Source organism: Leptodactylus fuscus, chromosome 3 (genome assembly GCF_031893055.1).
Source record: "Leptodactylus fuscus isolate aLepFus1 chromosome 3, aLepFus1.hap2, whole genome shotgun sequence".
NCBI classification, from domain to species: Eukaryota; Metazoa; Chordata; class Amphibia; order Anura; family Leptodactylidae; genus Leptodactylus; species Leptodactylus fuscus.
Window position 1 is genome coordinate 38470314 of NC_134267.1, and position 14751 is coordinate 38485064.

Consider the following 14751-nt stretch of genomic DNA (forward strand, 5'->3'; position numbering starts at 1 on the left):
AAGTTGCAGTCACACCTAAGAAAATGTAAAAATGGGACATGGGAGGTAGAAAAAGAGCCTTACATGCTTTGAGTGCTGTCATACAGGCTCTGTGTTTAGGGCTCTGCTTTGTGCGTAGACCCTAAATCTAAAAATGTAGATATATAGCTGTTGCATCCCATCTCTATCTCAACTTGTGTCATATATAGGCCATATGGACATTCTTAATCGGGAAACACGTTACGTGTGCAGGCCATATTTCTCATTGTGAGTATATTCTATGTGAAATGGAGCTCGAAGTATCATAGTAAGTTGTAACGTATGAGCTCCCGAAAAGGCTAGATGGCTACATAATATAATACAGTACAGTTTCATGTCACTAGTGATCCAACTGGATATTCATTGAATCATAACTCACTATGATGCACCATCTTCCATTTAACATGACTGTCTTCAGTCCAAGAAATGCAGCCACGTTGCCTGGACGGAACACATTGCGTGCATATGGCCTTATACAGGGCTTGGCAGAATCCTATATACTGTATGCCTCCATAGCCTGACTCTCTACAAACGAGCCATATTACAGTTGTGTGCATGGGCCCGTAGTGTCAGCATTTGTATTGGAGTATAATCTGCCTCCATAGGTTACAGAATTCACATGAAGGGTACATCCAGACATTCTGGCAACTGTGTGCGGCCGAATCTCCAACCAAACCCAGCGGCCAATGAGCGCACAAGTTTGAAGGCAAACTCATGAAGTCATTGGCCTCTGTGGAAGGTCAAGAATTCGAGTAATGTTTGGACATAACCTACTAGTAATGGTTAATGGTGGACCCTATACATTTAGTAACTGGTAGAAATTAGAAGTATCACAAAAGCATAATTTCCAATTTTTTTTGGCTTATGTAACACTTAATACGATATGTCTCTAATCCTTCAATAATGTATTATGTAAATGACTGAGCGGCATTATATCCTGGGCTGAAAAGATCAAAGCGTCACAAGCCTCGTCCTACCAATTATTTGATCACTTTGGATCATTGAACAGCCTGCTCAAAAAAGACGTCCACGGCTGGATCAATTCTCTACAATAAAGGGGCCATTAAAATCCTTTCAGCCTGCACATGTTATGGTCCGTGCCCCTTTATGTAGCTTGTCACTACTTTCCACATAATGGCTCCAAAATGAAAGAAATCTCTATTTTAAAGATTTTTGCATTTATTCTCTTTCTTAATTCATGAGCTGTGTAATGAGATAATTTACTAATTATTATTACAGAGGTTTTTTTTTTTTTTTGTAAATGCGCATTTTAATTTGGTTATAACCTATTGTGTTACCATTGATTGGGCATAACATTAACCACAGCTGCCCTTCAATGTCACATGGCAGTCCGCCAAGGCTTCCGCTGTATATTAACGTTGTGACTATGTAAAAGAAAAACTCTGTTTAAAAAATATATTAGGTAAAAGAATAATCTAATTTATTATGAGATTCGCTCCTTGCTGGAATATTACTAAATATAATTTAATCCTAACAATCCAACTTTATTAAAGAGGACTTTTCACCACCTCCTACAAGTCCAGCTATTTACATCATGTAATAGCTGCTCTTCCACTGATTCTGGTGCAGCTGAAATTTTTTCTCTAGCACCCACCATTCCTGAGCAATCAGTGCTGTTAGTTTTGGTGCCTATAATATTTATTTTCTGTACTGTCAGAAGGGCGAGGTCAGGCAGGAGCAGACATGGGGTGTGATTCTGAGCTCTGACACTGGCTGCCTCTGATTGGAGCTCAGAATCACGCCCCCTGCCTGACACCACCCACCTGATATTACAAAGTTTAAAGGGGTTGTCCAGGATATACTGTTTTTCACAGCGAGTCCGTGAAAAAAAAAAAAAAAACACCTGTCCCCGTTGCTCCAATGTCTCCTACCATGGCCCAGTCCTGCTGCTCTCAGGGGCTTGTTCCAGTGGAAGTCCTTGCTGCACATGACTGCTGAGGCCAAATAGTGGTTCAAGAATAGGAACTGGGACGTCACTGTCACATGTCAACTGTGACGTTCCATGTCCTTTTCTTAGCAAACAGAGGCGAGGACTTCCACCTGGACAACAGCGGGGGACACCAGCATCAAAAGTAACTGCACTTCTTGTTGCTCAGGAATGGTGAAGACTAGAGAGAAAATTCCAACTGTGCTGGAATCAGTAGAACAGCGACTATTCACAGATGCTAAGAACTAGAATTGGTGGAGGTGGGGATAGGTCTCCTTTAAAGAGGATCTTTCATCAGATTGGGCACAGGCAGTTCCATATACTGCTGGAAAGCCGAATGTGCGCTGAATTCAACACACTGTTGGCTTTCCCAATCTGTGCCCCGGGTAAAGCGCTATCGGTCCCGGTACCATAGATCTTTACAGTCAGAAGGGCATTTCTGACAGTCAGGTCCTTCTCCACAGCAGCACCTATCGTGCTGTACTGTGTGAGCGGGAAGGAACGCCCCCTCCCCTCCTGAGAATACTCGTCTATAGACGAGCACTGTGAGCAGAGGGAGGGAGCGTTCCTCCCCACTCACACTTTACTGTGCGATAGGCGCTGCTGTGGAGAAGGATGTACCTGACTGACTGTCAGAAACGCCCCTCTGACTGTAAAGATCTATGGTACAGGGACCGATAACGCTTTACCCGGGGCACAGATCGGGAAAGCCAATAGTGCGCTGAATTCAGCGCACTGTCGGCTTTCCAGCAGTATATGGAACTGCATGTGCCCGATCTGATGAAAGGTCCTCTTTAAGGTCTAATAGTTTGGAAACATTATATATTCTAAAACAGAAATGTCATTTTATACACTAACCCCCGACTGTAACAGCGGAGCTGACGCAATGACACAAGCTCACACACTTCTCTAAAACCAACTAGTTGATTGTAAAATGTTCTGGATTAACTTTACAATTTTTTATCAGAATTTCTAGATTTATGTATGCTTCTTGAGCTGTGGGGAATTAAAATGACTTAAAGTAATCCTACAGATTTATCATAGAGGTCTGCAGGGCTATAAATGAGGAATTTCAGTTTAATATCTAGAGTTTTATAGGTTTTCTTTATCCATCTTAGAGTTAACAGCCTCTTGTTTTGATAGGTTGCCAATGGGTATCGCCATAAATACACAAACATTTTACGGTTATTTGGTATATAGAGTTCTATAGAAGCAAATATATTGTATTGGGGCCCAGTAGAGATGAGCAATTTGTATTTGATCGAATACCTCGCTGCCATAGGAATGCGTGTAAGCAGCCAAACAACAAGGGATTAAGCGCATGGAATGTTCGATGCACTTAACCCCTTGGTGTTTGGCCGCTTACACGCATTCCATTTTTTTTTTTTTTTTTTTTTCTTTTAAAAATGTAGATTGTGAGCCCCACATAGAGCTCACAATGTACATTTTTCCCTATCAGTATGTCTTTTTGGAATATGGGATGGAAATCCATGCAAACACGGGGAGAACATACAAACTCCTTACAGATGGTTTTATGCCCTTGGTGGGATTTGAATACCATGACCCAGTGCTGCAAGGCTGCATTGCTAACCACTGAGCCACCGTGTGGCCCCTACACGCATTCCTATTGCGGCGAGGTATTCCATCGAATACAACTCGCTCATCTCTAGGACCCAGCTTCACTTTATACATCTGGATGTCATATTTCTATGATATGGACTTAGTTGTTGAACATGATGCCTGATCTGCCAGCACCATGTCATAGAGAAGACTGATATAGTTTTGTGGGAAAAGATTCAGCATGACACTAGGTTCACACCTGCGTTTGGATTTCTACTCTTTGGGCCCATTTGAGCCCAAAGAAACTTGTGGTTACCTGTGGAAACTATAATGGGGTCCACCAGGTTTCTGTGCACACAATGCGGAGAGAAAAGTGCAGCTTTCAGGACTTCTCTCCGCATATTTTAAGTGGAATGAGGGACGGAATCCCGGAATGGAACTTGATCGTAGATGTGAACCCAACCTGACCTATCATTTATGGCACTGAACTTGTGATCAGTACTATTCAGTCTTTGACAACCTTTCCTGAATGAATGAGCATGCATGGACAATTGTCAGTCACTGAAAGGACCGCCCACTGGACTCCGAGGTTCAGAACAACAAATGCCACATAATGCAGAATCCTTTACTACAAAACTAGATGTCCATCTGCTCATCTCCTCTTTCTTGCTGCCTACAGATTGTGTTCTGTTCCCTTTAAATGATATTTTAGATCTTTTTAAGCTCTATAAAAGTAATACACACAAGAATGAACACACAAAGATGTATAATTGTTTTTAAAAACAAGGATTCCTGTCTGTTTAGGGGTTAATTGACATGTATGCCTGTGCTGTATACTAGGGCAACCTGGGATGCCACAATTTATGAGCTAATGTGATTAGGACAGAATAGCACAACACATGGCCGCCTACTAATTCGTTCTTTCAGGTAATATAATCTCATGTCCACATTAAAGGAAATTATTTTCAGGGGTAATGGAGATGAAATTTAATACAAGTCTATGCGGAAATATATTTTGAGCTTAATGTTATGTAAACAATAAAGGTCACTTACCAATTGCCCTACAATACAGGTCAATGATGTAACATTCCTGTATAATAAGTTATAAGTCATATACCGCCTACAATGGACCATTTTATAGCGGACCAATGTCATTCATACTTATATCTTAGTTATAATGAAATAAAGAGGAGTTTGCGTGACATTACACTGTACTACAAAAACAGGTACACAATAAAAGGGCTAAAAGGGTTTTCTGGGCTACAAATATTGATGATTTATCCTAAGGATAGATCATTAATATCAGATCAGTGGGTGTCTGACATATGTTAGCCGCATAGATCATCTGTTCTCAGCAGCTGATACACGAATAGGGCAGGAAACAGACAGAGCTGTTTTCTGTGTTATGGCCAGATCAGGTACTGCAGATCAACTCCTATTCCTTTGAAAGGGAAGGTTGAACCTAGGAAACAATTTCTAAAACATAGTGTAGAACACTGTCAGGGCTCCTAGGAACCTATCTATAAAACATAGTGTAGAACACTGTCAGGGCTCCTAGGAATCTATGTATAAAACATAGTGTAGAATACTGTCAGGGCTCCTAGGAACCTATCTATAAAACATAGTGTAGAACACTGTCAGGGCTCCTAGGAACCGATCTATAAAACATGGTGTAGAACACTGTTAGGACTCCTAGGAACCTATCTATAAAACATAGTGTAGAACACTGTCAGGGCTCCTAGGAATCTATGTATAAAACATAGTGTAGAATACTGTCAGGGCTCCTAGGAACCTATCTATAAAACATAGTGTAGAACACTGTCAGGGCTCCTAGGAACCTATCTATAAAACATAGTGTAGAACACTGTCAGGGCTCCTAGGAATCTATGTATAAAACATAGTGTAGAATACTGTCAGGGCTCCTAGGAACCTATCTATAAAACATAGTGTAGAACACTGTCAGGGCCCCTAGGAACCTATCTATAAAACATAGTGTAGAACACTGTCAGGACTCCTAGGAACCTATCTATAAAACATAGTGTAGAACACTGTCAGGACTCCTAGGAACCTATCTATAAAACATAGTGTAGAATACTGTCAGGGCTCCTAGGAACCTATCTATAAAACATAGTGTAGATCACTGTCAGGGCCCCTAGGAATCTAACTATAAAACATAGTGTATAACACTGTCAGGACTCCTAGGAACCTATCTATAAAACATAGTGTAGAATACTGTCAGGGCTCCTAAGAACCTATCTATAAAACATAGTGTAGATCACTGTCAGAGCTCCTAGGAACCTATCTATAAAACATAGTGTAGAACACTGTCAGGACTCCTAGGAACCTATCTATAAAACATAGTGTACAATACTGTTAGGGCTCCTAGGAACCTATCTATAAAACATAGTGTATAACACTGTCAGGGCTCCTAGGAACCTATCTATAAAACATAGTGTAGAACACTGTCAGGGCTCCTAGGGCTTCACAACAGCTGCTACGATAGTATATAAACCCTTGTCCTCTTACATGTATTTTTTGTTAAAATATATATCTATCTGCTAACACAAGTCAAAGACAATACAATTTTCCAATATACTCTCTGTATCAATTCCTTGTGGTTTTTTAAATCGCTGCTTGTTGTCATTCATTCTGCTTACTTCCAGTGGATTAAAATCAGTCTATGGTCATGTGATGGACACATAGGTGCACAGCTCGTTACCAGGCAGATGTCTGATTACTGTGCTGTGACTGTAATGAGCCATACACCTATGTGTCCATCATATGCCCAGTATGGTGTGTGACCACCATACTGCAGATATACCATAAATGTCTAAAATGGCCTTTTTTAGAAATAACATATACAAATTTTATTCAAAGGCAATAAACAAGAATAAACAGCTCTTACCCCTTCCACATACTGAAGCATTCGGCGAGTGCTCTCCAGCGACTGAAAGACAAAAAGAAAAATATTTTATTAGCCACACAAACATGTCTGCTTAAAATTAAATCAGTTTAGATTTGACCAAAACACATTAGTTTTGCACATTGCAGTATTTTTCTTTTTACAGCGTTCGCTGTATGCGGTGGTGTAGCTGGTGATGGTGGGGCCCCGTGGTGAACTTTTTTTTTTTTTTTTAAATGTAGATTGCGAGCCCCACATGGAGCTCATGATGTACATTTTTTCCCTATCAGTGTGTCTTTGGAATATGGGATGGAAATCCATGCAAACATGGGGAGAACATACAGGCTCCTTGCGGATGGTTTTGTGCCCTTGGCGGGATTTGAGCACCAGGACTCCAGCGCTGCAGGGCTGCAGTGCTAACCACTGAGCCACCGTGTGCCTCCCCCCCTCCCCCGTGGTGAACTTTTGACATTGGGCCCTCCCCGCCCCAACGCTGAAGACCTTGACCAAGTGACCCCTACCGCCACAAAAAAGACCCCCAAATATAATAGTGCTTGTGGGGCCCGCGCCATCACTTACTGATCCCGGCCCCTGCCAGGATCAGTAAGTATATAGGGACCATTACCGGCTGGAGTAGCTCCAGCCAGCAACAGCCTATTAAAAAAAAACAAAAACAAAAACGCAGTGGTAGCGGTTGTCACCGGGCCCCTAATGTCCCGGGCCCTGTGGCAGTTGCCTCCGCTGCTTCCCTGGTAGTTACGCCCCTAACTGTATGGGATATATAACGTTATTTGTGGATAGGCCAGATGTATATACACACAGCAGAGGTGCGCACTGCTCAATACTGAACAAGTAGGCCGTAAACTCTTGTGCTCCCTCTAGTGGTCGCTGTGAACATCCACAATGTAATCATTTATCTCAGTGTTTATAACTATAAAAATATATGAAGTTCTACATCAACTCTAAATTTTACCTAAAAACAACGTGATGATAAAAGGTGGAGATTCGCTTTCAATAATAAAGGATGACAAATATAGGATGGCTAGGGGATTAAATCAAACATACACATTTGTACATGTATCACTAGCCAAATACTCTTCTATTATATACAATATTTCTTTTTCTGTGAAATATATATAAATTCCCTTCCATAGCAATGCACTCACCTCATCGGCCAGCTGGTCGGCACGCCTCTGCATCTCTTCCAGCTCATTGCGCATATCAGCGTCGTCTGCCATTGTGATCTGGTGTGTGCTTTGGGATTGGGGAGCTTGCAATGGGGAACAGCCTTAGACCTTGAATGAAAACAATAATATGAATTATTAAATATAACGTTGTATAACCTTATTGCTAGGATAATATATTCAGAGATCAGACAAGTTATTTTATAATACAGCAGTCCAAGTGCTTATTGTCTAAAATGGTTGCACACATACCTATAGTTATTTTTTTCTATCGATTTTTCCAAAATAGTGTAGGGAATCGCTCAGGTAGATGCTTGTAGCAGTGCAGGAAACAGGGACACAGACACTGGATTGCACATGAGTTCAGGCTTTATTCACTTGTAACGCATACACTGTTTTTGCAAAGCCACAGGATAAACAAAACAAAACCCTTCTTGGCTGAGAAACTAACTTAAACGTAAGGAAACTTTTGCCTGACTATACAGGAGACTGGCTACCAGTCTCCCACCTTGGAAACAACAACAGGTGGCACAGTACCTGCTCTGTACGTTTGACATGGACAGTTCATCTCTGTCAGTGTGGTGCCACCCTGCTAGTCTTCACACTCAGACTGTTATTAGGGCCTGATTACCCAGCTGACCTCCCTGGTGTGAGTTTTTACCAAACACCCTTTAGGTGCCTGGCTGGAATGTACCTGTCTTCCCAGACCAGACTCTTCACTCTCTCACAGTAGTTACATATAAAGATCCACATTTTCTTCTCTAGGCCTAGCTCACTGTGTGACATGAAGATAACCTAAAGCCACATTGTTACTGCATACAACATTAGTGATACAGTAACTCACAATAAGATCAGACAAGAACTGACCCAAGGGATAAAAACAGCACAAAATACAACCAACAAGGCAAAATAAAACACAACACGCCATATAAACCTCACAAATTTATAAAACTATCACCACAATGAGTATTGTACACTTATAGCATACTAGCTGGTACCCGCGACTTCGTCTGCGGTGACTGTAGAAGTGGGTATATACAGGCGTGGGTAAGGTTTTCGTACTGTGTATGGGATATGAAATGTAACTTTGTATCTTGTTTTTGCTGTAATTCAGAAAATACGTGAGACTTTTGTGTTGAAGTTAATTTGTATTAGAGCTGCTATACGGTGTTGTGAGAAACTTTACATAGTGACTTTGGGACAGAAGTATTTGAAGTTAACCCTTTCCCGCCGATGGCATTTTTTGATTTTCGTTTTTGACTCCCCTCCTTCTAAACCCCATAACTTTTTTATTTCTCCGCTCCCAGAGCCATATGAGGTCTTAATTTTTCCTGGGACAAATTTTTCTTCATGATGCCACCATTATTTATTCTATATTTATTCTATATAATGTACTGGAGAGCAGGGAAAAAAATCAGAATGGGGTGGATTTCAAGAAAAAATGCATTTCTGCGACTTTCTTACGGGCTTTGGTTTTACGGCGTTCACTGTGCAACCAAAATGACATGTCCTCTGTATTCTGTGTTTTGTTACAATTCCGGGGATACCAAATTTATATGGTTTTATTTACATTTTGACCCCTTTAAAAAAATCCAAAACTGTGTTTAAAAATTATTTTTTGAAAAGTCGCCATATTCCGACAGCCGTAACTTTTTTATACGTGCATGTACGGGGATGTATAGGGCGTCTTTTTTTGCGGGACCGGGTGTACATTGTAGTTCTACCATTTTCGGGAAATGTTATTGCTTTGATCACTTTTTATTCAAATTTTTTTCAGAATCAAAACAGTGAAAAAATGGTGGTTTGGCACTTTTGACCATTTTTCCCGCTACGGCGTTTACCGAACAGGAAAAATATTTGTATAGCTTTGTAGAGCGGGCGATTTCGGACATGGGGATACCTAACATGTATGTGTTTCACAGTTTTTAACTACTTTTATATGTGTTCTAGGGAAAGGGGGGTGATTTGAATTTTTAATCCTTTGTATTTTTTTTTTATATTTTTTTTTTACTTTTTTTAAACTTTTTTTTTGCATTTATTAGACCGCCTAGGGGTACTGACATGGGTGGGCGGTGTCGCGGATTGTCAGAGCGGTGGGGGTCGGCAAACATGGCTGCTCCGGAGCGTTAAAGAGAGCCTCCTGGAGTATCGGTAAGGTGAGGGGCAAAGTGTTAAAGTATATGTATATGTGATTGTGTGGGGTTAGGGGCGAGGCTGTAGAGGGCAATATGAATTTTGTGGCTTGCTATGGTCCAAAGTGTGTGAGATTGCAGAGATGGTGGTGTGAGTTTGGGTTTTGTGGGGGTCCTGGCACAAACGTATGTGCGCTATTGTGACGAAAAGTAGCCTATTGCGCAATCGGGTGTATTAACTATGTTTGTGGAAAATTTCAGCCAAAACGGTGGAGCGGTTTTTCCGTGATTGAGGAACAAACATCCGAACATCCAAACTCACAAACCCACAAACTTTCACATTTATAATATTAATAGGATACGATGGAAACAATTCTTCTTGTGCACATACTAAGCATATCCGTAGGGCTGTATGTGTAAGAGTAGCAAAAAGAGGATATGTTAGTATACCACAAAAACAAGAGGACTAGACTTCTCCATATGGCGGCATACAGTACAAGAAAAGAATACAGATGACGTCTTTCACCATATGCCTATACTGTGGGATATGTCTCAGCCGTCCATCAGGGGCATATGTCGGGAAGTTTTCTCGGCTAATATGTCAAACAGAAGCTGGGACAAGTCTCACATGTGACATATTATGGAGCCTACTATAAGCATAACACATACAAATATACATAAGTACAGTATTTTAATGTAGAAGCTCAAGATGTGCATATATTAGCAGTAGGGAGACCAATCTAATAAATACATCACCCTTCAGGTATGTACCTATGATATATCAGCAAGCCCTTTAATACACCCACTGACAAAGAATACATTCAGATAGAAATGCTGGAATATAGGTGTTGTAAACATTGGGTTTTGTCACAAGAGGGTGTAGAAGAGCTTCTCCTGCTGCACTATACAAAGGCTCTCAGAGACTACTTTTGGGTAGTGTACCACTTGGTGAAAAATCTTTGACCGCTAGATATGTATCTGCAGTGTAGTTGAACATAATTTTCCAGTTGATAATCTTTGGGAGAGGGACTGAGAGAGGCCAGATGGTCGTTTTGACAAACAACCCGTCTTCAAGGTCATTTTGATCTAACTTTAAGGTAGTGGCAGCGGTGTTTGGGTGACACACGCTGAACAGTCTCCAAATGGCCCAGACAGGCCACAAGTTCCATAGTTTACTTGTCCACTATCAGGACACAGGGGTCTCCATCATTACACACCCCTCAGGCCATCTCCAGGTGCTTAGCAGAAGGAAACTTGGAGTCACAGTACCATTACATGTCCTGCTACTGCCAGACAGCCGCCATCACCTTTGTTTGCATTGGTGTTGTGAAAGAGAAATCTGGACCTCGTCTTAGTGACAAATGCAGGTTCTGTTTGGGATCTGACAAGCTCACGGTAAGCGCTTCTATTCTGCCTTTGCAGTGGACACAATGTGGGGATATCCAAGATTTTTTGCAAGTACCCAAACATTGGCCAACGTGATAAAAAGAAGACAAAACATATTTCCCCTTTTACATCCCCTGCTACTTCACTGTCATTGGTTGGCTGCAGTGATCTCCTGGATGTAGAGCACGTCATTGCTGCAGCACTGAACAGATTGCCATCACTCATGTCAGCCTATGTCAACGATGGGGGTCACTATCTTATTTCCTTAGCTCAGAAACACTGTTGTCAATTTTGGTCCTATTAATCCATTTGCAGGTTGATGACATATCAGAGAGAACCACAGTACATGGAGAACACCACACAAACACCAGGAGAAAATGCAACTTCCATATAGACATTGCCCTTGGTCAGATTTGTTCACGTCTTTTATTGTGCCGCCTAATAAGACACAATAGTAAAGACAAACATGGAATACTCTGTAAATACTTGAGCAGGAAATAACCGGCGGTACCTGACAGCTGTGCATAGGTAAACACTAAGAACAATGTATGCATTTCTAATAGGAGGCCCCGAGGCGAGACACGTCACTGCTTACTATGTTGATTTTGGACTGACCTGCTCTATAAATAATGCAGCCCTCACATGTACTGATAGCTGTACTGTCCCCCTATACTACATATGTATCATCCAGACTCTTAGGAATCACATTAAAAAAGTTTTCTGGTTTTACATAAACAAAGCTAAATCACGGTATAATGAAAAATTCTGCATCTTTCTGATATATATTTTTGGGCAGATGTATTAATAATGGCTTTATTTATCTTAAGGAGAGGCGCTACACTTAAGATGCAGTAACTAAAGGGGCCTAACTACCATGGTAGTGGCTATAGTGGCTGGCACAAGGCCCGGGACATTAGGGGCCTAGCGGTCCCCTCATGTTTTATTTTTAAATTTTTTTGATAGGCCGTTACCTGTAGGAGCAACCCCAGCAGGTAATGGGCCCTATTTACTTATCGATCCTCGCTCCTGCTGCCTGTGGTTTTCCTTCTGCAGAGGTGGCTGTGATCAGGAGAAGGGATCGGTAAGTGAGGCTGCGGGCCTGCAGACCCCCAAGTATAATGATTGGAGAGCTAGGAGAGGTGTACGAACATAAAAACCACTGTTACTTACCTCTCCTGGGCTCCGGAAGGCTTCAGGTCTATTTGGTGACGTCCCAGACGTCACGTGGGCCAGGCCTGCGTCATAATGCGTCATGTGATGGTGGATTCATTATACAAGTTCAAAGTGGGCCTGGATGCCTTTCTTGAACAGAACAATATTACAGGTTATGGACTCTAGATTTTAAGGACACGATGATCCAGGGTTTTTATACTGACTGCCAGATTTGGAGTCGGGAAGGAATTTTTTCCCCTGAAATAGGGCAATTGGCACGAGCCTCATGGGGGGTTTTGCCTTCCCCTGGATCAACACTGTAGGGATTGTAGGGTTATAGGTTGGACTTGATGGACTAATGTCTTTATCCAACCTCATCTACTATGTAACTATGTGTGTAGGGGCCACTATGGGCGGCGGTCGGTCAGGCGGGAGGGGGGGCCATGTCAAATGTTCACCTTGGGGCCCCGCCATTCCTAGTTACATCACTGGCCTCTATCCACCATTTTTTGGGTGGTATACTTTAGATTAGGGGTCTCATCAGAAACCAATAGGCAGGGGTGACCTGCAGCCAGTTCTTCATGGTGCTAATCCAGGTGTTATCGATCGGGACTGACCTGGCCTGGTTCTGAAACTGGAAAAGCTTATGTCTTCCTGCCTTATCAATTCCTGGCTTTTAGGTCTGTTTGAGTGCAGTACTTACCTTTCTGCTCCCCGGGCCCTCCCAGAGCAGGGGAAGAGCGTGGCCAGGAGCAGTGAGGTAAGTTCTGTACTAATAATCAGCTCTATATGAGGGCAGTGATGGGGGCCTGGCCAATGTATGGGGGACAACTGGTAGGGATGATATTACTGTATGGGGCCACTCATCACCCAACATAAGGAATGCAGTCTGTCAACTTAAATTTTTTTTCTATGTGCAACCATTTACATTCCCAAGTTAAACGTGCAATTTGACCACTAGATAAATCACACCCATAGGTATAAGACCCAACCTTGTGGGCCATTCTCTGCTTCCTATTTGTATCCCATCTTATCATATAGGTGTCTTTTTTATGTAGATTGTGAGCTTCATATAGGGATCACAATCTACATTTTTTTTTCCTATCAGTATGTCTTTGTAGAATGGGAGGAAATCCATGCCAACACAGGGAGAACATACAAACTCCTTGCACGTGTTGTTCCTGGCAGGATCTGAACTCAGGACTCCAGCATTGCAAGGCTGAAGTGCTAACCACTGAGCCACCGTGTTGCCCCATCATATACGTGTCTTGACAATCTTTCTGCTTCTCAAGACAGGACCAGAAAACAGCTGGAATCCAGGAAGCACAAGAACGCCAGCAGGGAAGGATCGGTACATTGACTATTACGGTATTTATTTTCTTATTATAACCCACTGACCCAATAAACACATTTTTCTCTGCTGCAGAAGCGCTTTATGGAACTATTTTCTACAGGGAATCTGGATCTACATATATGATATCTCTTAAATAGCAAAAGATTCAGAATTTTAACATTTTTTGTAATTGAATCCTTTTACAAATGTAGTTGTGTAAGAGTCTCTACCCTCTCTAGCAAAGGATGATGGTATAAAAATATCATCGCATAAAAGGAAATCACAATTGAAGACTGTGACGTTAAATCCATTTATCCTGGGGAAAAAATCATCCTGTGACGTGTCCATGCAAAGGTTTACATAAGGCCCCATGTCTTAATCAGGTTGGTGGGATTTATTTGCAGCACTTTAGACTATAACTACTATAAAATGCACCAAAAACTATAATGTTAACAAAATAACAAAAAGTGTTCAATATATGAAACAGAGAACATATGAAATAGTCTGCGGAAATGTAAATGATACAAAATTGACAAGGTCCCATTTATCATATTTACAGGTCTGGACCAGGGGCCACTTCTGTGCCTTATAATGGTATATCCCTGATAATCTTTATATTCCCGGGAAGGAGTTTGTGGTTTCAGTTGCACTGAGATTATATGGGTGCACATGGAAACTGGGGCTCCATACTGTAAATGTGCAGACACTCCAGGTGCCACTATATTGTAGGGAAATATTCTCGCACAGAAGTCATACTTCAATTGGAACATGACAAGGTTTTAATAATGGAGGCAAACAGAGATACAGTAGAGTTCCATAGAAATCTTTGGGCGGTAACCTAGCTGTATAGGTCTCGGTTATCATGGTTACTAAAGGGTCTCACTTACCACTTGCTATGATTGGTCAGAACATTCCTGAATCATATGGAGAACTAAGCAGCCATACAGTTAAAACTGCACAGTTTTCTCTATCCTCACCCTTCACCAATCTCTTTAATCAGTGCTGGGAGGAAACAAGAAGTTACAGCCATGGCGTCACTGGGGCCTAAATGCGTGAGTAACCACAGGACCCCAGGTATGCAGCATTAACCCTTCAACTAACCTCCACTAGAGAAATGAATAATTTTACTGCCCTAG

The 14751-nt window shown here is 41.7% G+C and overlaps 1 protein-coding gene across 2 annotated transcripts in view; it reads right to left on the reverse strand.

Moving 5' to 3' along the window:
• SNAP25 (synaptosome associated protein 25) overlaps positions 1-14751 on the reverse strand; it is a 79450-nt gene that overhangs the window by 30061 nt on the left and 34638 nt on the right. For both annotated transcript variants that reach the window (XM_075267445.1, XM_075267447.1), the window contains exons 2-3: positions 7595-7723; positions 6432-6473 (exon numbers count right to left, since the gene is read on the reverse strand). In XM_075267445.1, coding sequence (XP_075123546.1) covers positions 6432-6473; positions 7595-7666 — 114 coding nt within the window. In that variant the 5' untranslated portion in view covers positions 7667-7723. The remainder of the gene's footprint in view (positions 1-6431; positions 6474-7594; positions 7724-14751) is intronic.